The 23648-nt window shown below is 35.1% G+C and overlaps 1 protein-coding gene across 1 annotated transcript; it reads left to right on the top strand.

Annotated features, from left to right (window-relative positions):
- The first annotated feature begins 1722 nt into the window (after nucleotides 1-1722).
- LOC126974168 (small G protein signaling modulator 1-like) lies at nucleotides 1723-23097 on the top strand. The gene is made up of 15 exons (XM_050821606.1): nucleotides 1723-1823; nucleotides 3487-3623; nucleotides 6202-6299; nucleotides 11980-12121; nucleotides 14109-14284; nucleotides 15286-15430; nucleotides 15778-15937; nucleotides 16335-16527; nucleotides 16682-17195; nucleotides 17490-17641; nucleotides 18223-18347; nucleotides 18787-18966; nucleotides 19588-19714; nucleotides 20187-20337; nucleotides 21179-23097. The coding sequence occupies exons 2-15, from the start codon at nucleotides 3500-3502 to the stop codon at nucleotides 21265-21267; spliced, it is 2376 nt and encodes a 791-aa protein (XP_050677563.1). The 5' UTR covers nucleotides 1723-1823; nucleotides 3487-3499; the 3' UTR covers nucleotides 21268-23097.
- The last annotated feature ends 551 nt before the right edge of the window (nucleotides 23098-23648 follow it).

The raw sequence follows: 23648 nt of genomic DNA, 5'->3' as shown, positions 1-23648 counted from the left end.
TCCGCTTCCTGTATTTTTATTTATACTACAAATGTGAAGGGGCTTTGCACTTATCGATTTGATTATTATTTACATTTGCTTGCATACGATAAACATCTTAATACTCGTAACACCCATAAGGGTGCGTGTCCACTGAGGTGGAGCGGACCGAGAATTAACCAATCAAGTTGTTCGAAATCTCCGCTCCGCGTGCTCAGCGGAGCTCAGCGGAGCTGAGCAGACTTTCAAATAACATATGTAATCACGCGGCTCCGAGCTGGATAGAGTGTAGTGGAGTACAGGCTTCATATAGTTGAATGAAATTGAAAAATTCCCCGTGTTCGGAATGGTATTTTATATTATGGTGTCGAATCCAGAATCTATGTATATCTCTTTGTATCCAAATAATATTTTATATTTTAATTTGTCAACTCTTCATCTTCTAGTAGAGAAAGTAGAAAAAGCGCTCTTCGTTTCTTTACCGACAAAATGAGGTATGATTACTCCAAGAGATTGAATTTCACTGATCGGAACACGGCTGAATCCAACTGTCCGCTACTTAGATCAGCTCTACTACACCCCGTTCCAACCCGCTTCGCTTCAATGCATCACTTGCCTTGTTTGACTGCTGCTCTCCGCTCTACTCCGCTCGTTCCACCTCAGTGGAAACGCACCCTAACAGTGCCATTAAGATTGTTATCGAACATGATAAAGTGACAGCTGAAGGTAAATAATCCTTTACAAACATAATAAACACTTTATGCGATTCTATTGAAATATTTTTATTGATAATACAATTTTAAATTACTTATTGAACTTCAGAAATGTGAAGAACGGGATCAAAAAGAGCGGGCCTCCTTTTTACATATGTGGTATCATTAAGAATGTAATTTTTCTTTTAGTAATCTTTACCGACAAAAGTTTTAATAATTATTATGAATGTATAATACATTTATTTTGTACATTTTCTGGGATGTTGTAAAAGCTAAAGGTACGTTGCCCAACAAAAGACTTACTAACTCAACTTAACCGAGTAGCATGGACAAGCTCATTTTTATTTCGGGTGCTAAAATAATGATAATCACAGTTACTAGAAAATTCACTAATGTGTCTATGAATACATTACATTATCAAGAATATAAGTCTTCATACAAAAGTATCACAATAATGGTCTAGAATTACCATCATCCTACTTAGGGTATGGCCAAAGTTCTCCAAAGATGAGGTCGATTGATGATTACTTACAGAAAGACGTCGAAGAACCTATGCCTGGATATTTGAGTCTACATCAAACAGCTTCTGGTCTTGTGATTAAATGGACTCCAAATCAGCTAATGAATGGTTACGCTGAGAGTGAAGGAGTTGATAAAAGGTTTGATATTCATTCTTGCATTGTATTTTTGTAGCATGCTTATTAGATAGATAATTTTGTAGTTTTTTGTACCAATAGTTAGTGCATTTTGTAATAAATATTTTATCATGCGATTTTTTTGCTATAAAAATAAATTTGCTCTTGGAAAGAATTTAACAATAACTCGGAATTCATTATTTTTTAAATTAAAGAAAATATTATCTTATATGATTCTATGTTTTTTTAAATTGTTTCGGAAGATATGCCACTAAACATGTTTCTAAAGTTTGTTTCATAGTAGTGTGAAACTGTTGTAGCTTGTGTGATAGAAATTATTTTCTTGTTAATTTTGTTATTTTGTGCATTAAATATTTAGTTTGCTTCGTTGTCATCTTGTGCATGCGTCGGCGTGTCACAACAAATGTGTTTTGTGCAGCGCTGCCCCCTGCACGGTTTTTAGACGCGTCTGTGCCGGACCGCTTTGTATTGATTGGTATGTTGTGGTCTGTTTTGTTTTTAGGATATTTGTTTGCGATGTATTATTATGTGTTTAATCTTTGATTAAGTATTGGTCTCGGCTGCGCTCCAACTAGATACCGCACTACCTAAGAACAATACCTTTTTACTATTAGATGCTCATGTACGTCTCATCTTGACACTCAATGGCATCTTCCAAATTTTGTAACATACGCTTCGTGTTATTTAACATTGAAATTAGTAAAATACAAAACACTTACTGATGATATGTGATCTCAGTGTCTTTCTTATTTCTTGTATATTATTTTTACGCATTTTTATTTCCCAGCATTTTGTTGTCAATTATAAGCAAAGTTTAACAGAACACGTGGCATGTCAATGTCACACATTGTTCGAGATTGGCTCGAGTACGCCCTCTTGGGCGTAGTATTAGTTGCCACACTTTGCGACAACGCCTGCGGTATCTAGTCGGAGCGCAGCGGAGACCAATCCTTAATCTACGTGTTGAATACTCTTTTATTTATTATATGTTAAATTAATTATTATATTTTTTTTATTGCTGACTTTTTATTACTATTTATTTGCAAATGTATACTAAGTGTTATTGAGAGTTTTATAGGCTTAACTATTTTTTTTTTATGGAATAGGAGGACAAACGAGCGTACGGGTCACCTGGTGTTAAGTGATCACCGCCGCCCACATTCTCTTGCAACACCAGAGGAATCACAAGAGCGTTGCCGGCCTTTAAGGAAGGTGTACGCGCTTTTTTTGAAGGTACCCATGTCGTATCGTCCCGGAAACACCGCACAAGGAAGCTCATTCCACAGCTTTGTAGTACGAGGGAGAAAGCTTCTTGAAAACCGCACTGTGGAGGACCGCCACACATCCAGATGGTGGGGATGATATCATTGCAAAAATGATAATATTGCTCGTAATAACTTTGTTTTGATATTTATCAAATAGTTTGAGATGAAGAGCCCAATTAATTTGCATCAATATTTAATGCAAGATTACTCGACTCGAAATTGATCAGAGTGAGCATTACATAGCCGTTCGTGACGGCTGATTCTCATTCAATATCTTAAAAATGAAGTGAACTAACATTACTTTAGGAAGACGTGCATAGCTTTCGTTGTCTAGTGCGTTCTGGATTAAATTTGTATGTAAACATGTGTTTTGGGTGCTGTTCGGAGCTCAGACGTATAATCACGCCGCCTCCAAGTTTATAAACAGTCCATTAGTGCGGACCTTGCGGACGAATTCCATCTACTAGGCTCCGTAAAATTGCTAAATCTTTTAAAGCGGATTGTGTTATATTTTATAATAAACTCCCAAATGAAATTAAAATGTTACCTATTAAAAAAAAATTAATGTATAGTAAAAAATAAATTAACATCTAAGGCCTATTATAATAGGTGAAAGATTATTTGAATGATAAAGATGATTGGAATTAATGTTCTAAATTTTGTTAATGAATATTGTTCTACTCATTTGAATGCTATTGTAACTTTTGTTCTTCATCCTGACTTGCACTAAATAACTTATAAAGTTCTAACAGTGAATAAAGATTTTTTGACTTTTGACTTTTTGAATAAATCAAGAATCTCGTTTTGGTACCTGTCCCTTGCAATACCGAACCTGGTCGTTGACACAGGTCAGTGACGTCATGATTGTTTCAGCGTGTACTGGGCAATGTCGCTGCAGGTGTGTGTGTGGGAGGTCGTGTATGTGCACGTGCATCGCTCGCAGGCCAGTGACGCCCTGATCCTGGTGGGGCAAGACGGGGTGCAGCGACCGCCGGTACACTTCCCTAAAGGTATCGTTTAACTAACCGTCACCTTACTGATTGTTTACGTTTATTTATTTATTAAGGAAACAAACAACGATACATCACTATAGTACAAAATTAAGTTAAATAAATATACAAATTACAATATTGGATATATCCTAGAATAGTTTCACTGAGAACACAAAAGAATACAATTTTACAGACATGACAACAGAACGATGAGATAAGTAAACAATAGAATATTTAGGCGAATACACAGTATTATGTAAATCAAGACACAGACAGGGATATAATAATGAATAAAGATACAAGGTTTAAGGTAGGGACAGTAATTGTTGTTTTAACTTAGTCTTAAATGCAGCAGTAGAGGAGTGCGAAAACAGGTCGACATTAATGTGAGAATCCAATGATGAACACATTCTGTGAAGAGGCGCGCGAAACCCAATATTGGTTCTAGGGGTCGGTAGGTTGAAAGTTCTGTGTGTGCGTAAAGACCTGGCAGGAACATTAAATGGCAAAAGCTCGAGTTTAGTTAAGTAATAATAACAATATTTATTTATTTATTGTTAATAATAACGTCCTATATAATAACACTTATTAACACAGAAAATAATATTGTTTACAAATAAAATAAAATCCAATTAATAATAAAATTTAAACAATGTCAAAACTTATAAGAAAAATTTAAATATATTCAAAGATGTTAACACTACACAAATCATACACGAATTAAAGTCGTCTCAGCCGTTGACAATCGTCGTCTTAAAAATTACATAATGGATTAGATAAATTAAACAATTCTTAATTTTAATAGAAAAATAATAATAATAATAATAATAATAATAATAATTCCTATTTGTAACATTGTAAATCTCACTGAACCTTAGGCACCATTCAAGACTTCCTTCCATCCATCCGCGAATATGTCGAAGTCAGGAATGGATTCCAGTACCGCATTGAGGGCAGAGAGGGTACGCGGAATGGTGGAGCTGACCCGTGCCACCATCTGACTGAAATGGACATTAAGGAGACTGTGCCTCCGGGATCGGCAATAGTTGTCTGGGTTATAGAGCCTGGTTAGCTGATCATGTAGATGCGGAGCATCAATCTGACCCCGGATTATTTTGCATATCATGACCAATTAATCATTTGATCACCTGGTTATAAGCGAGTTGTAACTGAGGCAGGCCAGGAGGAATGCTGTAGGATACATGAATGGGTAGTTACCAAAGTTATGTTTGTACAGAAACCTGAGAAAAGTTTTTAGGACCTTTTCAAGTAGCCTGTCCTAAGTGGAATAATGGGAGTTTAAACACATGAGCTTGCCTCTAATTTACTGCAAATATATAATAATGACACACTTTTACACAAATTATCTTGCCCCAAACTACGCATAGCCGGTACTACGGGTGGAAGACAACGATATATTTAATACAATATACTTGCTTAAACATTCATAAATACATGTAAACATCCATAGCTCGGAAACAAACATTGATATTGATCATATAAATGATTATCGTGTCGCATGATTTTTTGTTTCATTAATTTTTGATTATTCGTCGTTCACTAGATCTATAAAATGTGGCGAAAGAAACTTTTTCATTGTGACCGGGTGTTGCTTGGGGTCACTCGTTATGCTTACAGCTTATTTCCTTTCTTACTTAACGAATTTGGCGAAACAAAACTTAGGAACGATAGAGAATTCGAATGAGTGGCGTGGCGAGAGATAGAGAAGGGATAATATCTCTTTTTATTTACTCTTACCTCTTGACGTTTCACATGTCTATAATTTATTTACTTTTTTTTAACTTACTCATGTAGTCGACACACCGTGGTATTTTAGTCGTTTCACTTTCTATAGACTGTACAAATCTTTGGTGCAAATGATGAAGCCGTAAATGTTGATATACTTTACTGAGCAATAAGTTTCTTGCTACTTCTTATCAATAAAGCTCAACTTGTCCGAAGTGGTCTTAAATAGTAAAGAAACATAACTTTGAAAATCATGCGTCTCTTTTTAACAAAATTATTAAATTATTTTTGATTTTGATTGAAAAGGAGATGAGAGCACTAATACTGACTTGAAATCAGTTCAGAAGTGCTCGAAATAATAAGACAGAAATAGATTTATGACAATACATGAAAGCTACTAAAAGTATGATCAAATGAGACATAAATTGGAATTTATAAACGGGTTTCCAAAATATGTCCGCCAAAAACATTAATTTCGCGAAAAGATTACATATAGATCTTTGATATGATTATATGTTATAGTATAATATCATTCGAGCAATACCTGGTCATACTTCAGTGAGACTAATTTCTCCAAAATTGACGATGTGGGTCATATATTAGGGTAATTTTTATTAAATACGCAGATATGCGTGTATTTTTTATAATTGAGTTATTTATAGCACGAGCTACCTGCCAGTATAAGTCAAGTCAAATTTACAGACAGGTAGGCAAAATTGAAAAATATTGATGTATCGGTGATATTATGAAATATATTCAGAATATGCATTTAGTTATTAGCAGTTATTTTCATATTACAAATAGAAACTTAAGCTTCACTTATTTGTATGAGATCATTGATTTTTTTCAGGGGGTCATTTATTGTCATTCCTCAGCAACTTAGAAACTGGTCTGTTGCCGCATGGTCAACTGGATCCCCCTTTGTGGTCGCAGCGGGGGTCAGGGAAGGTAATGTATCATTTTATTTATTTTTATCGTAAATGAATGGACTTACATTTTTTAAATAAATGTCCAGATAATAAATCAATACCGGTTGCGCATTCAATCATTGTTTTTATAGTGCTTTCAAATTCATTTTCATCAGTAAATCTTAAAAAAAGTTGTAAGTGTTATTATGGTAAATGGTTTCGGTCAAGGGCTGAAATTGCTATTTGATATTTGGGCTAGAATTGTTCCTATGTTAGCGAAATAATTATTTACAAGTTTACTGTCCATTTTGGTCTGTTTTGCTACGACCTGCATTAAGGCGACACTAAATGCCAGCGACCTCGAGCGATATGAGTTCACGGCTGCCGGCCCGCCATCTATGTAACAATGCCATTATTTTAAAATTCTTGGGTGGAAAACAGTTTTTATGCTTACAATCCTCGTTATTCACTACTAATCTAAATAAATGAACCTACACAAAAAAGTACAAGTTATAAGAATAACTTTTCTGAGAGAAGTACCAAAAAAATGCGTCACGCCATGGCAAAAAACTTGTTTAACTTCAAAGAAAAGTGGTAGTTCAAAAAGGCTCGGCAGTGTTAACTATAACCAACAGCAAGCATTAGCAACCTACAAATAAGACTTAAGGATACCTATATGTAACAGGATTAAGTAGTGTTCATAGCTCGAAATGCTATACTTTCACCACAAAAGTTGTCTAAAAACACCATGTTTGCGTGTTTTCTGCTTACTCTTCGCCTTAAGTATTTTATTCTTATCATATTGGTGTTAGGTCTTTCATAATAAATTGTTACAAAAATTACAGTACCAATCGTAAGTTCTTTCTTTCAATTTATCTTGAGAATTGTTAAATTTTTCGTCCCGGTTTCTGATACAGAGTAAAAGTTCGATTATTCTATTTTGCGATGACAATATTTTGGTCACTGAATTGTTACTTATTAATTAATAAATGTAATTAATTAATAATAATATTAATTAATAAAGATATTAAAAATTCCATTCTAATGTCAGCATCATTTGAAATACTTAAGTATTTCAAATCATCACGGCTTCTCAATATTAAAAATGGGAGACATATATTAGTATTTCATATCATCACGGCTTTTGAATACACAAATAAAATTTGTGGCTTCATCTACAGGATCCACTTTACAGTTGATAACCGGCTCAACCCCAATATTTGTATATTAGGAAATTGACTTTAGATGTCGCTCTGTAAATCTAACCGGTGCTCTAACCAACTGAGCTAGCCGTTCGAGTACCGCCTCGTTATAAAATTCTGTTTGCTTTGTTCAACTCTCAGGTTGTGACTTCATCTACAGGATCCACTTTACAGTTGATAACTTGCTTAACCCCAATATTTGCATATTAGGAAATTGACTTGAGATATCCGAGAGACCACCGGAGAGAGAGCCCCGGCACGGAACGCCGCGCCGGAGGTCGTGGGTCGAATCCCGCATCGTTCATAAAAATTTCAAATTTTATTTGTGTATTAATCCTAGAAGTGAGGGTAACATATTGTTTGGCTTTTGAATATTCATATTCAAAAACAGATAATCAAGACAGGTGAAAAATATATTTTTTGATATATTTCGTAGTGATAGTACGTAGCGATTCTTTATGGTCCGTTATGGTACTATTTATAATTCTACCACAAACTCCTAATAGTCCAGCAGATATTTCTTTGTTTAAATTGATACCTGCTGTTTGCTTAAATTAATTAAAAAATAATTATCTTCCCATCTCCCCATCCGCTCTATTCCTAATGTGCCAGTAGGTACTTTTCGTCTTCCTTGGCCCCTTTCGTCACTGTCAATCTACTGGGTTCCACTTCTACACTTCGCAGTAGCATCAGCCAAATCTGTTGTTCTAATATTGATTATGTCATGAGAAACACGCGACTCGCCCTCTGAGGTCGGATATGTGTTACAGACTAGCGAAACTCTCTAAGAAAAAAGCGATTCCCTCGATTGTATGAAACGTGCAGTCATCGATAGATTGACTGATGATGGCTATAATCTTTGTAAACAAAGGAGATCGAAATCAACTACGTTTTAAGCAACTGCACGCTTTCACACTTAGCTGAATTATAATTCGTGGCCAATCACGATACTGTAATTACTACTATTTCAAACTTATGTGAAATGACTGTACGTTTCATACTAAACTAAATTTTAATTTTTACTTATGCAGTCCTTCCTCTTATTACGTAGTATTAACATTCTCTTTGGTGTGTTAGCCCGTACCTCTTAGCTATCCAGGGGACCTACTCCTAAAATCGATATTCGACATATCGTGGCATTAGTCGTGACGAATCCTACTCTTTGTTATGTCGTATTCATTGTCGAAACGATGATTGAATGAACGTAAAATTTTTCGATACTATCGGACCTAACCCTACTCTTAATTGAAAATGTCAGAGACGAACATTCGAATTTGACTAATAATCAAACGTCACTTTTACTATTATCTCAACGACACCTTCTAGGCTGTCGTTGCTATTATCGTTTCACGTTGTATAGATATATTTGCCATACAATAAACATACTTAATAAATATTATTAGAATAATTACATGTGATTTACTATTCAACAGGATTTTTTACTAGTATTTTACTACAAGTAATTTAAGTCATTTTGTTGATCGTTATGCGTAGAAAGTAGTCCAAATGGCCGCCTGAGAAATAGGAATTCGACGAGAAGGACTGAGTTACTTTTTTTTACATTCGCAAGTTTTGTATTATTTATTCAATTTTAAAAGATCGTATTATATTCATTACATAATTTTTGAATATTTATATTTTGTGTAAATGATACCAAATTGATGGTGCAGAGTCTGGCATGGTCCTTAGCGCCTAAACTTTGTTTTGACTTTTGACACTTAATAGCGACATAGCACAGATAATAATTAGTTTTACAAGGTTTGCGCATAATTCATTCACTCTAACATCGTAAAAAAAAATCAAAATATTAGTCTATTGTGACGATGTTGTTACGATAAACGATATGGAATACGAACATTTGTTAGAGTAGGGAAGGTGCGGTATATTCGGAATATTATCGTATCATTCCGAATATATCGTTGTCGATTTTGCGAGTAGACCTCCAGGATCTACTTTACAGTTGATAACCTGCTTAACCCCAATATTTTCATATTAGGAAATTGACTTGAGATCTCGCTTTTGCAAATCTAAACAATTTGTTATGTTTTTAAAGTGATAACCCTCACTTCTGGGATTAATTACGCACATAAAACTGAAAACAAAATTTTATGAACGATGCGGGACTCGAACCCGCAACCTTTCGTATTCGAGTCCAGCTTGAACAAGTGCACTCGGATATTGACGAGCCTACTAGTTCAATTACTCCATGGTAATCGTGGCTCATCTATTAGCCGGCACAATTACCAATCATGCGGGTTGTTTGATGGTAGGTGATTATACCTATAAGTACTATCTCTGTGTATTTTGTTTGCTACAAAGTACCTATGCAGTTTTTTGTACACCTTGCAGCAACATTAAACAAGTTTTTACTTTAAATTATATTAAAATAAATATTAAAAATTTGCGTTTAAGGAAATGTGATAAAATAATTAATATTTTGCACACCTTTGACCTTGTTGCCAATTTAATAACTTTAATTACGACTTAAAATACTTTTTAACTAAGTAAGTAAATAACTTAACAACTGCATTTTTTTAAAACTCTTTTGAATGCGTTTATTTATTACATTATAAACTTCGATCATTTCCCGCCATATTGTTTCGAGGTTAATTTTACATCACATTTTAATTGAATGTTAAAGAAAACAAAAGTTGCACTTGCACATAAAAATATCTTATTTGAATTATTAAATATCTTTAATATGCATGCGACAAGCAGTTATTCAATAGTACAATTAGTATTGAATTAACTGGAGCAACTAGAACCAATTATCTATGGTTAGGAAGAGCTCAACGCACTATTTATTATATATATAATCTACTGAAAATTATGAATTGTAAAAATATGCTAAAATGTTCAACTAGTAGTTGAACAAAGCAAACAAGATTTTATAACGATACGTTACTCGAACGGTCGGCTCATTTGGTTAGAGCACCGGCACGGAACGCTGGAGGGTTCGAGTCCTGCATCGTACATAAAATGTTGTTTTTCAAAATTTTATTTGTGTAATATGTTGTCAGTTATGAAAATGTATAATATTTTAAAAGTAATTGTCACAGTACATAAGGGTTTGTCCGTGACTCCTCTTACTTCAGGTATAAGAAATTAATAATCATATTAAAAAGGCCCATAAAATGTAGAGCTGACACCGCTACAAGATTTTATTACATTCGGGATTGATATTGATATATTATGACATTGGAGCTGAAGATATAATAAATAATAAAGTAATCACGGACGAGTAAAAAAAGAAGGACTCCGCGCCATGATATTAGCAAGTGAAGCACCGTTATGCTAGTGTGTGTGCGGTACAATTTTACTCCCTTAAATAATCATATATGGCCACAAATACTTATAAAGTATCGTTTTTACATTTTTTCACAACGCACGAATGCATTTTTAAAATATTTTATTGAGACGCAAACTAATCTGTCACAGACGATGACAATTCTCATAATGGCCGCCTATCGGCCTGTAGTAGTGTAAGTGTGTGCGTAGGGCTATGTATTTACACGTTAATCGGCTTGTTTCGGTGCTACATTGTTATGTAAGGTGACACGGAGTCCTTATTTTTTTTTCTAGTCCGTGAAAGTAAAAATTATTTTATGATCCTTCTTGTGTTGCAACACTGTATGGGTGGCCGTGATTACGTCTTGTCATCAAATTCAAATATTTTTATTGAATATAGGATTCCTAATCACTTATTGAACATAAAAACTACTACCCGTTCAAAATAGACTGCCTCAGACTTCAGAAGAACGGGCGCAAGAAACTCAGCGGGTTTTTTTTTAATAATAATGGATGACAATGTAATATCGTACAATAAACATTTATAAATAAAGAGCCTGAGGGTGTTCGCTTGATTCTGTCGGTGGTATCATTAAGAAAATCGTTTATGCTATAGTTTTTAACATATATTTTAAATTTCGTAACACATTTGTTTTGGAAATATTCTCGGATCATATAGAATATACATCGCCCATACATATATGTAAAAGCATAAACATCGCCCAATAAAGGACTTACTAACTCGACTTAACCGAGTAGTAGGCATAACAAGTTTATGTTTGTGCCTCGTGTTAACATTATGGCTGTCAAAGTTTCTAGCAAATTCCTCAATGTGCTTATGAACATATAGAACATTATTAAGAACATTTTGAAAAGCAGCAGTCAAAATGTTTATTTCTTTAAATTTTTCTCTTAATGATTCTTTAGGACCTAGGCTATAGCTATGGCGCGAATAGCCCTCTTCTGCAGTACAAGATAGTATTAATATCGGATGCACTGCCTCATAACAATATACCATACGACGTAATACTATAAAAATAACTAAAGTATACTAGTAGTGCTGTATCTGTGTCAGATAACTGTCTAATTTTTTAACCGCATATGCATCAGATGACCTGTTCGCTCGGTCGTACTCCTATTGCACAAAAAAGCGAAATGCCGTCAAAATTCTTATACCTACATACCAACCAATAAGCCTAGATACATCTGATATAACTTCTTATGAACCAGCAGGTATTTGGCAGAAACAAAGGCAGACGGCGTCCTATGCCAAGTCTCTGCGAGAGTGGGGAGACTGAGGAGCACGAGTTTGAAGACGTAGCTGGTGATTACGTGTTTCGGATTGTTAACAACGCGATTGCTGACAGAGAAGGTAAGACGGAGTTTATGGGTATGTTCTGATATGCACTGCATGCACTGCACAGTTCTATCACTGTAGAAAAATTCGTTCCGTTATGGACTGCCAGAATACTGCCGCTGTACCCTAGGGAAATATATGACATCATAAATCGCCGCCATATTCTACTGTGACCACTGGCGTTTTCTAGGTAAGGTACTCGCAGTACTTTGAACACGTGATCAGTCAAAACCACTCGAGTGCCTAACGTTTTATAAACAATACCTACAGTTTAATCCCAAATATTTTTAATTTGACAGTACTCCAACAACAGTTTTTTTAATGAACTAGAAAACTTTAATACACTCATTTGAATGCTGCGTCAAAAAATGCGGCTGACAGTATACGGGATTACGTTCCGTTTTAAATAGTAAGCTACTGGTAATAACTGGCTATAAAGGAACGGCTTCACAGTATACTAAATTGACGTCACACTGTACAGTGGTCGCAGTGCATATCCGAATATACCCTTAATAATGAACACCAGAAAAGGATAGAAGGAGAATAGAGTATATAGGTGAGGAATGGTCTGTGTACTTAAATAAAACGACATAAGTGCCTCTTTAACGTTCTTTTTTATGAAAATAAGGGATGAGACGAGTAGGACGTTCAGTTGAATGTTATTGATACGCCCTTCCCATTTCACTGCAGTGCTGCTCAGGATTCTTGAAAAACACCAAAAATTCTGAGCGGCACTACAACTGCGCTCGTCACCTTGAGACATAACGTGTTAAGTCTCGTTTGCCCAGTAATTTCACTAGCTACAGCACCCTTATGTTATAAGAATAATAAATAAAGAAATAGGCGCTGTTGTGGTACCCATAATCTAGCCGGCATCCTGTGCAAACGAGTCTCCCACTGGTAAAACTGGTTTACGTGATCTGGGGCACCTTGTAGTTCTGTAAAGTCGGAAATGAAATTCGAGATCCAAAATATAAACAAAGAAATGTCACTGTCAAAATGACGAGTTCAGAGATTACCAACATTTTTCTAGGTAGTTTAATTATAAACTTATTTTGATTCATACAGTAGTACATAAAACATACATACATAAAAAAATATTTAAGTATAATATTTTTTTTTTGATAATGGTTACCAAATATAAAATAAATAACTTCCATATTAATATTCGGTCTCTGATTCCGGTCTGAAGAACTCGATGACGACGAATCGCAATTGGTTAGTCTTATTATTAATAATTGTTCCGCAGCCGACTAGTACATAGCAAAAGTGTGATATTTTGATTTTTCTCTTTATACGATTTCTACTAACTGAGCTTCTGTCATATTTCTTCATAATTTATATTTTTGGATATGAATATAAGATTTTAAAAGTATTCAATATAGATTAAAACGGTATGGGCGTGACGTAACGCCTGGTAGTCCCTTTCACCTCAATCAAAACAAGGTAACAGTGGTAGGAAATGCGCTAAAACCACTTAAATGCAATGTACGTCAGAATTAAATATCAAAAAATCAAACCTGTGTGCCGCCCACATAATGATAAATAGAGAATATATTGACAACATTATTGAAGGTAGGGTCTTATTTATTTACTTTATTGGAGACAAAAACAGAAACAAAAGATTAAATACACATTCAAATTACTACTACAACAATTACAATTGTTCCTTTGGAACGTCCCACTGAGAACATAGATGTTAAAGATAAAAGTGACATATGCTTAGGTGCAAGCGTGCACGTACAATTATAAAAGTTAATCGCAACAAAGGTAAGTAAAACTTGATAAAAGCTATATAATTGTAAAACTAGAATATAGAAAACAAAAATAATAAGATTTAAATTTGATTAGAACTGAATATTTTTAAGGTTAGTTTTATGGGTAAAAAGGGAGCACGAAAACATACCAATTTTAATTAAGGAGATAATTGCGGTCAGAACACCTGAAACCGGCAGCTTTTCCTCACCAGCTCACAATTGATTTGCTTTTCAATTGATGACAGCGATGCGTCACACGCTGTTGGAGAGAGTGGTGCAATCCCCGCCGAGGACTCCACGCAGAACGCTGGCCTCAACGTCCACTACATCATCAGACTCGAGCACAATGTCAGTGGACTGTCCACCGCTGGTCGCCAACTTAAACCAACCCTCGCCGGCCGCGCAGCCTCTGGGACAACAGGTACCTATCCGATTTTAAATATTCCTTTTTCAATAAGGAATAGAGGAAATACAATGTGGGTCGCCTGATGGTAAGTAATCTCCGCTTACACTCTATTGCAACACCAGAGGTATCAAGGAAGAATTACCAGTCCTTAAGCCCCTTTAAGGGGTTCATGGTTCTCTCAAGAAAATAATGTTGGATCGACTTGGACACAACGTTTTTTTTTATGGAATAGGAGGACAAACGAGGGTACGGGTCACCTGCGGCAGGCATCGGGTCTAAGGGTTAATCTGATAAATGTTAAAGTTTTTATGTATGTGGGTACTTACTACTCAATGTCCCTGCGAAGTATCAGTATCTCCAGTATCAGCTCGATCCATTCGACCGCGTGCAACGCAGAGCAGCAGAAGTGTCGGGGACCCGGTGCTCTGAACGGCTGGATCACTTGGCGTTGCGTAGAGACGTCGCTTCATTGTGTATGTCTTCTACTGTATTTATCACAAGGAGTGTTCCTAAGTGCTGTTTTACCTGATTCCTGCTGATTCCACCATCGCACGACACACATTATAATATCATCCCCACCATCTGGATCTGTGGCGGTCCTCCAAAATGCGATTTTCAAGGAGCTTCCTTCCACTTATTACAAAGCTGTGGAATGAGCTTCCTTGTGCGGTGTTTCCAGGACGATACTACATGGGTACCTTCAAAAAAAGCGCATACACCTTCCTTAAAGGCCGACAACGATCCTGTGATTTCTCTACTGAGAATGTGGGCGGCGGTGATGACTTAACACCAGGTGATCCGTACGCTCGTTTTTCCTCCTTTTCCATAAAAAAATGATTTAGATTAGATTGATACACTGATAGGAATTGATCACCACCTTCTTACCTATGTCTTTTATACTTAATTAGAAATACCGAGCAGTCATTCCACAGTTTGGTGGTATATGGAAGAAACGTTCTATAAAAACGTACTGTAGAGGATTATTCAGAGAGGACTTCGTTTGACGTTATTTTCAGGCAGCATCAATAGAGTTGGTGTGCAGCACAATGAGACGTCAGATCATTTCTCGCGCCTTCTATGGTTGGTTGGCATATTGCAGGCACTTATCCACCGTGCGTACGCATCTTAGTGGACTTGTCAATCCAAATATCATACCTGAAGGTTAGTATTTTTTGATAACCACAATTTGTTTGTTGAAACCAGAGGATGTGATTGGTCCTGCTAGTTTTTTATAGCTACCTATATACACCAAAACTATGGTACGCTTCACAGTAGCTACGTGAATCAGTCAACTATTTAAACTAGCTAACTAGTTAAACTATAAAAGTATTTAAGTGTAGTAGTGAAAAATTCAAACTTTTCTATTTAAAAGTTAGATAAATGTATGAGAATAGATGGTGTTCATTAATCGGAATTGACGAAACCAGATATTTTTTGGTAAAATATACGATTATTATTCTTAGTACACGGAGAGAATCAATGAATAATATTTCAATTCATTTCCTCAGACGGCGCTGAAGAAGGACTGACAGAAGATATGTGGAGATCGTTGATGGATGAATCTGGTGTCATTAAAAATAAGAATGAACTGTTCAGACTTGTTTATTACGGCGGTGTGCAACATGATATAAGGAAGGAAGTGTGGCCTTTCTTACTCGGATATTACGAGTGAGTTTTCAAATTTACTTTCATCTTTTGCATACGATTTTTTATATTAGAGAAGGAAAACTGGCAAGAAGCTCACCGGATGTTCAACAAAGACATCTTCAATACCAAATCTCTTGTATTTGCGTTGGCTTGCTTTGAGGTGAGAGTATAGCTTGCATGTACCAAAGTCATATCGGTTCATAAATATATTTTCCAATAGCTGGAGCGGCGGATTCCAAAAGATTTAGTTAATTTTGAATCTTCTCACCCCGTTTGTGTTGTCGAGTGTCGGATAGTCCTGGCCCTAGCAAAAACGCCCTAGCAAAGAAAAAATACTAAGGTTGTGTTAAGGGTGAAAAGATTTTTCAAAAGTTAATACAAAATATAACTTAGATAAAGAATATTCGTGTTTCTTTAGATTCGAGTCGACAGCCGAAGAGCGACAAGAGCAAGATATATCATACCGTCGCCAATACGAAACTACAATGTCTGAATGGTTGTGTGTGGAAGCGATCGTTCGACAACGGGACAGAGAAGCGACGGCCGCATCCATTGCACGGCTATCTGAATCGTCTGGTAAAGCGAAAATCGAAACAAACGATACAAGTGATGTAAGTTCTACATAAATCAATACTTATTTATCGAAATAATCGATTTTACGATTATGATTTGATGTTAATGGGTTTAGTGCTACTGCTTATATTATATTAATAATAAATAATATCTCGAAGGCAACTATTCCTTATTTATTATTGTATTTTGTAGGTTTTCGAAGACGACTGCAGTGTGATATCAGACAATCCTCCCGTGGTTTCACCAGAACCAAGCGATAATGAACCAACACAGAAAAAAATTGATGTCAAGCCAATACTATCACGTGCCCCTAGTATAGAAGAAATAGACAATATGGAAATGGAGGAAGACAAAGTAAAAGATGTAAAACAGAACGGAGAGACTGATATTTGTGATTTGGATTTAAATTACGATGATGATGACGGCGATGATGAAGTTTGTATTAAAAGTGTAGTAGAGAATCCTGATTTAAGGCGGGAAAGTATTGCAGAAATAAAGAGATTGGCTGAAGGTATAGTTCAAAAAGGAGAGGGTAGAGCATTACTGTGCAGTGTTGATAGTGCAAATGTCAATATTAATGGAAATAGTACAAGGTCTGATGAAGGACAGCAGACCTCTAATCAACATAATACGCACAGTGTTATTGTGACAAATCCTTCTGTTGATTTAGCTGTGTCTGGTTCACCAGCCTCTGGTGGCACAACAGGTAAGAATACTTGTTTATATTACAGCTTTTGAAAAGTAATGAAAACGTGTAAGTAGGTGTCAGCTGGTGGTAATTGAGTCCGTACTTTGCCTTTGTCGTACATATCTTTGCCTAATAAATTTCAAAAAAAAGGCCGCACGAAGTACTTATTTAAGTCTATTAGCATATACTGTCTTATTACCACGTTTGATGATTTCATTCATTTCACTTATCGAATCAATTTAAAAGGGAGATATGAACTAAAATTAAATATTAACAAGTATGTAATGAATTTAGCAAATTTTTCTTTGCCAGCACCCGCTAGTCCGGCTCGAAGTCCTCTGGGAGTGGTTCGTGAAGAGTCTCACTCAGCAGGGGCTTCTATTGATACTTTGGATCCCGAATCTCGACCTGATAATCGCTCTAACTGCGTTTCACCTACAAGCTCTAATGGTGGAGTATATTCAGTAAGTATTTATTATATTAACATATTATTATGTACGTCATATCCAAATATTTTCACTCAAGGTTAGATTCTAAAATTAATCACTCTGAGTCAAAATCCATCCAAATCTCCATTTTTAGAAGCCCAGATTGTTTCTGATAATCTTGTGTCATAAATATTTCAAAAACCAATGTATTATTACAAACACATATAAAACATATTATTAGTAGTGCAAATATTACTAGAAATTTTAAATCTATGGTGTTTAAAAACATATTCACTTCCTGACAAGTATTTGGAAGCTATGGAAGGTCTTATTTTCCACCCTGTTTTTTTATTTGCCATATCAAGAACTGCAGGTTATTGCCATACCATTACGTGGCGACACCGATCATGGTCAATACAACTTCGAGAACTAAGGATACTCACAATCTGAAAAGAATACCTCACAATACAATAAAACAATAATTCAGAAGATAAAGACAATAGTCTAAGCCAGTCCAATTCAGCAACGAAACTTTGAAAGGCTTTGATAACAAAAATCGCCGAATACGATGTGATACCTAGGATTTCTTTGCACAACTTATGTTTTTTATTTCTTAGAATGAATTGGTGGAGAGTTTCGCGTTGAACCTGCACCGAATAGAAAAAGACGTGCAAAGATGTGACAGGAACTATCCATTCTTCACAGATGAAAATCTCGATAAGCTCAGGAATATAATGTGCACGTGAGTATTATTTGATTTTTTTTTTATTTTTTTTAAATTGATTTTATAAATATTGGATTAAAGATTGTTTAAAGTAAAATGCCAGTCGGACTCGCCCACCGATGGTTTCCATACAAATTATTAGGTACCTACACTTATAAAAAAAGAGAGAATTACAACACATATAAAACATATTATAATTAGTGCAAATATTACTAGAACTTTTAAATCTATGCAGTTGAAAAAGAAGTTCTTATTTTCCACCATGTTTTTTTTTATATTTGCCATATCAAGAACGGCAGGTTATCGCCACACCTTTACGTGGCGCCACCTATCGTGGTTAATACGGCTTCGAGAACGAAGCATACTCACAAACTGAAAAGAATACCTTACAAAACAATAGAACATTAATTCAATAATCTACATTTGGATAGTCGGTGATAATAAGCTTTTTTTGCAGATATGTGTGGGAGCATCTTGAGACAGGATATATGCAGGGAATGTGTGACCTGGTGGCTCCGCTTCTTGTAATAACGAAAGATGAAGCGGTCGCCCATGCCCTATTCACTCAGATCATGCATCGCGCTAAAGATAACTTCCCTTCAGGACAGGCAATGGATGCCCATTTCGCTGATATGAGGTAAATAAGTATGTTAGTAAAAAGGTCACAGTAGAAGTTTTCTTTTTGCCTACAAGAAAAATGCCTCTGAAAATTTATTTTTAAATTTAGGAAGCCTAGATGTACATCGAATTCACTTGTATTTGGATTTATTCAAATTCGCAGGAATTAAAAACAATTTTACTGACAAGACAATATTAAATTTTCGCCCCATGAAATTCAAGTTATGTTGAAGTCTTAATCATAGCTATCTAGCTTTTATGAGATTGATATTAAGATTATTATTGAAATGAATTTAGGTTCTATAGATGATGATCCTCAAAAGGAAAGTTCTCGCAACTACCAGTGAGAGGCTCCTTTGCACAGGAAGCCGGCTTGATTATTGGTACCATAACGGCGCCGTGAAGCAGTTTCGGTCTGAAGGGTGCCGTAGCTAGTGAAATTACTGGGCAAATGAGACTTAACATCTGATGTCTCAAGGTGACGAGCGCAATATAGTGCTACTCAGAATTTTTGGGTTTTTCAAGAATCTTGAGTGGCACTGCATTGTAATGGCGTATCAATTAACATCAGCTGAACGTCCTGCTCATCTCGTCCCTTATTTTCATAAAAAAACCTATATTGATTGAATATTTATTTCAGGTCGCTAATACAAATATTGGACTGTGAACTGTACGAGCTGATGCATGCTCATGGAGACTATACACACTTCTATTTCTGTTATCGATGGTTCCTGCTCGACTTCAAACGAGAGTTGCTGTACCAAGACGTTAGTTGTTTGCAAAATTAATATGTATTTGTTATTGCAAAACTACTTCTTTCCTTTAAATCAATATTTTTGCTAAAAATCGTCGAGTTACTTTGCGCCTAGTGTACCAAATACCCTGTTAATTTATTAGTTTTTATTATTTTAAGCTTAATACGCAGTGATCTACTCAGACTAAAAGGAAAACAAGTGTATCCGCTTTCTCTGTTTATTGCGGATATTTGCCTTTTAGTCCAAATCAAATTAAAATCACTTTATTCACGGTCACGGTCACGGAAATGACACTTATGAATGTCAAAAAAAAATATTTTCTTATTGAATCTACAACTACTTCGTAAATGGTTGAGCTTATGAGAAGTATCAAGAAACTCCTGTCCAGCTTAATTCGTCCCTTCTTCAGAATTAGGGATGGATCGAGCTCATTTTGTGCTTTTGGAATCTTCTGAGTGGTTAAAAGTGTGTATATTTTTGGCAGGTATTCTCCGCATGGGAACTGATTTGGGCAGCACGTTTCGTGGCCTCGGAACACATGGTCTTGTTCATCGCATTGGCGCTTCTTGAGACCTACCGTGATGTGATACTTGCCAATACTATGGACTTCACTGATATTATTAAATTCTTTAACGGTAGGTACTAAATTATTTTTAAATAGCTGATACCCGCGACTTCGTCCGCGTACACACATGACTAAGCATGTAGTACTTATAAAAATCTTTATTTCTTAAAATTTTATTATTTCAGTTAAATCGTTTTGAATCTCGTATCGTCCGTAATTTCTGGTAAATAAATAAAATTTATATATCAAGCAGTATTGTGCAAGGGTTTAACAGATACGGTTTGAAGGACATCGTAGCTAATAAAAGTACTGGGCTAATGTGACTTATCTCCTACTGAATAACGAGGTGACAAGCGCAATAGTATTGCCGGCGACAATTTTGGGAAACAATAATCCTAAGTGGTAGTAATTTCTTGTGTGCAGGACGTATGTGAAATATTGCATCAGGTGAATATGATGCTCATCTCGTGTCTTCTTATAAAAATAATGTATTACGGTACACGCGGTTCACGCTGACAATCAGAACGAATTGTGCTTTTATAGGCAGATGATGCCAATTATTAGCAGTTGACTCAAGTAGTTGTCGTTGCGTCACTGATTCCTATTCTACATAACTTTAATCTCGTAAGGTTAATGACAATATAATTTAATTCGTAATATATTTGACGACCCATATAGCCGAATAGTTAGTGACCCTGACTCCTAAGCTAGAGGTGCAATCATTTATACGATATGGATGTTTGTTTGCGAGTCATGGATGTTTATATGTATTTATGTATGTTTAAGTAAGTATATTGTATTAAATATATCGTTATTTTGTACCTATAGTACAGGTTATGCCTAGTTTGGGGCAAGATAATTTGTGTAAAAGTGTGTCAATATTATATTATATATCTTTGCATTTATTACAGAAATGGCAGAACGGCACGACGCGCCGGCTGTTATGTCATTAGCGAGGGAACTAGTGCTTCAAGTTCAAACACTGATAGAGAATAAGTAACAACGGCACAGAGGAACTGTGACTTAGTATTGTATGAATGTTGTGTTTTAGCAAATTATATTACAATTAGGTGAAACTGTTTCCCGTTTCTATGTGAGTATGTAAATATCTTATGCACTTCAGGTCATGTTAAGTTCGTTTTTATTATTTAAATCATTAATAATATTTTGTATTGCTATAAAAGGAGTTCAAAAAGTTCTATACTCATTATATTTCGTGCAAATAACGTAAAAACGTTATAAAGTAAAATTTCGGTAAAAGTGCTGTTGTAATGAAAATATGTGGCAGAACTATCTAAATGAGCGTCTACAAAATATAAATTAAATTCATCAAAGGAGAAACTAAATCGCTGTGGTACATAAAACATAAAATGTTGTATAAAGTTTCATAAATGACGCAAGAAAACACTCGGAAGAGATTTTTGAAACATTCACTCCTAGGGAATAAAATGGTGGATGAGAGAATGGTTGAACAATAATGAGGGTAGTCGAAAAGTATTTGACGGCAAAAAGGATGCTTGAATAGGGGTCAAAACTTTGTATACTTCTCAACAACCATATATTATATAAAAATAAAGGGGAGTTAATATAAATATTATAATTGATAATTGCAGTACAATTGCCCCCCTATATATGTATATACTTTTCATTGATCACAACGCTTCGGATATTGAGAGACTTGCAACGATATTGTGCAAAATGACGGAGTTTCCGCAAATAGATTTTTAAATTTTATATGTTTAAATGTATAATTGCTTTAAAAAATAACCAATAGTATTTTAAGGGCAGTGTTTTCAAATTAATATTGCTGCATAGATGTATTCTATTTATTTTATTATTATACTCTGACATTTAAAATATAAATGGCCACAATTACACCAAGTTAAAGGATCGAATTCCCTTTTGTAGCAATATCACAAACCGGGTGTTTCTACTATACTTAATCTATAATCGAAGTATTGGTATTGGTATGAGATAATTTTCCATCACGCCAACATGCGACAGTCGCTCATTGTATACTAACTCTCCCCTCCCTCCGCGTTCTTTCCGCCAAAAAGACCCTATTTTGGACTTCTACGCGTTCAATGACACTGCCTATAATCAGTGCCAAAGTTTGTATGTATAACGTATATTAACAAATAAATTTTATAGGTATTGTAAAATGTATCTGAGTAGGTACTGATCTCAGTACGTATTATTGTACTACCAAGTATGATAGGCATGACGACTGATGACAGTCCTTGACTTTGATCGCCGTTGAGCCGTGACGTCTTTCATGTTATAGTCTATCTAACAGTCAGTGTGGGTAATTTTAACTTTTACCAGAATCCTTTGATCATATTGTTTGTTTTTGATTCTTAAATACTATTATCATGGCCATAACGTTGTTATCTAAGTAAATGAGACGGTTAAATTGAGTAAAATACGAGAATATTACTAGTATAATATAATATGTGAAAAAATATATTTACATTAGTCCAAAATTTGTTGTCCATGGTACTTTGTCATGTTTATTGTGTATTGTGAGGTTTAAACTTTAACATCGATGTAAAAAAATCAACTATTAATTCAGGTTCAAAAAAATTTTTTCTAAATTAATACTAAAACCTTTTAAAACTCAATTTTGAAAAAAAAACATATAATATATAATTATTAGTTAACAGTTCGTCCCGCATCAACCTATTCAAAATTTCTTTTTACAATACCCGTGCATTAACACGGGGATATGCCGCGATCTTTTTCATGTAAAGGTTTCTTCCCTACTTACTACATCGACGCCTACTAAAGAACTAACGATGATGCCGCATTACGAAAATAGATTATAAATCCTTTTTTGACTGAATGTGTCAAGGGTTTTTAAATTTTGATCCAATACTTTACAACATGATACGTAGAAATGTCCGGTGCTATCTGCCACTTCATTGTAATGTCTACCTCCTATCATCACCAAATTATAATATTAAGAATATAACAATAAAAATTTATATTTTAAATGTGTAATCTCTGATATATCTGATTATAGATTTTTGTTCTAGCTGCGTTAGATGTAAAGTTATATATCAGTCATATTTGTAGCAAATAATATATCTATGTGATGTGTGTTCTTAGTTGATAGCATACTAAATAATATTATCCCAGCGTCAAATCTGATACGGGATCACATAGGGAGAATGTTATGGATTCCTACTTGGGTGTATTTTGTAGACATGTAGTGTAGACGAAGGCCTCATTACATAAAGCGGAATCGCACTTTCTCCAGTTATATAGTAATATTTAGTACACTTTCGTGGAGAACGAAAAACAAAATATACCTATAATTAACAGAAAAAATAATTCTCACATTTTATCGAATAGAATGCAGATGGTTGTTAAGGTTCTCAT

This window comes from Leptidea sinapis, chromosome 31 (assembly GCF_905404315.1).
Source record: "Leptidea sinapis chromosome 31, ilLepSina1.1, whole genome shotgun sequence".
In the NCBI taxonomy this organism is placed as follows: domain Eukaryota; kingdom Metazoa; phylum Arthropoda; class Insecta; order Lepidoptera; family Pieridae; genus Leptidea; species Leptidea sinapis.
Note: the sequence above shows the minus strand (reverse complement) of the source record. Positions and strands in the feature narration are given on the sequence as shown.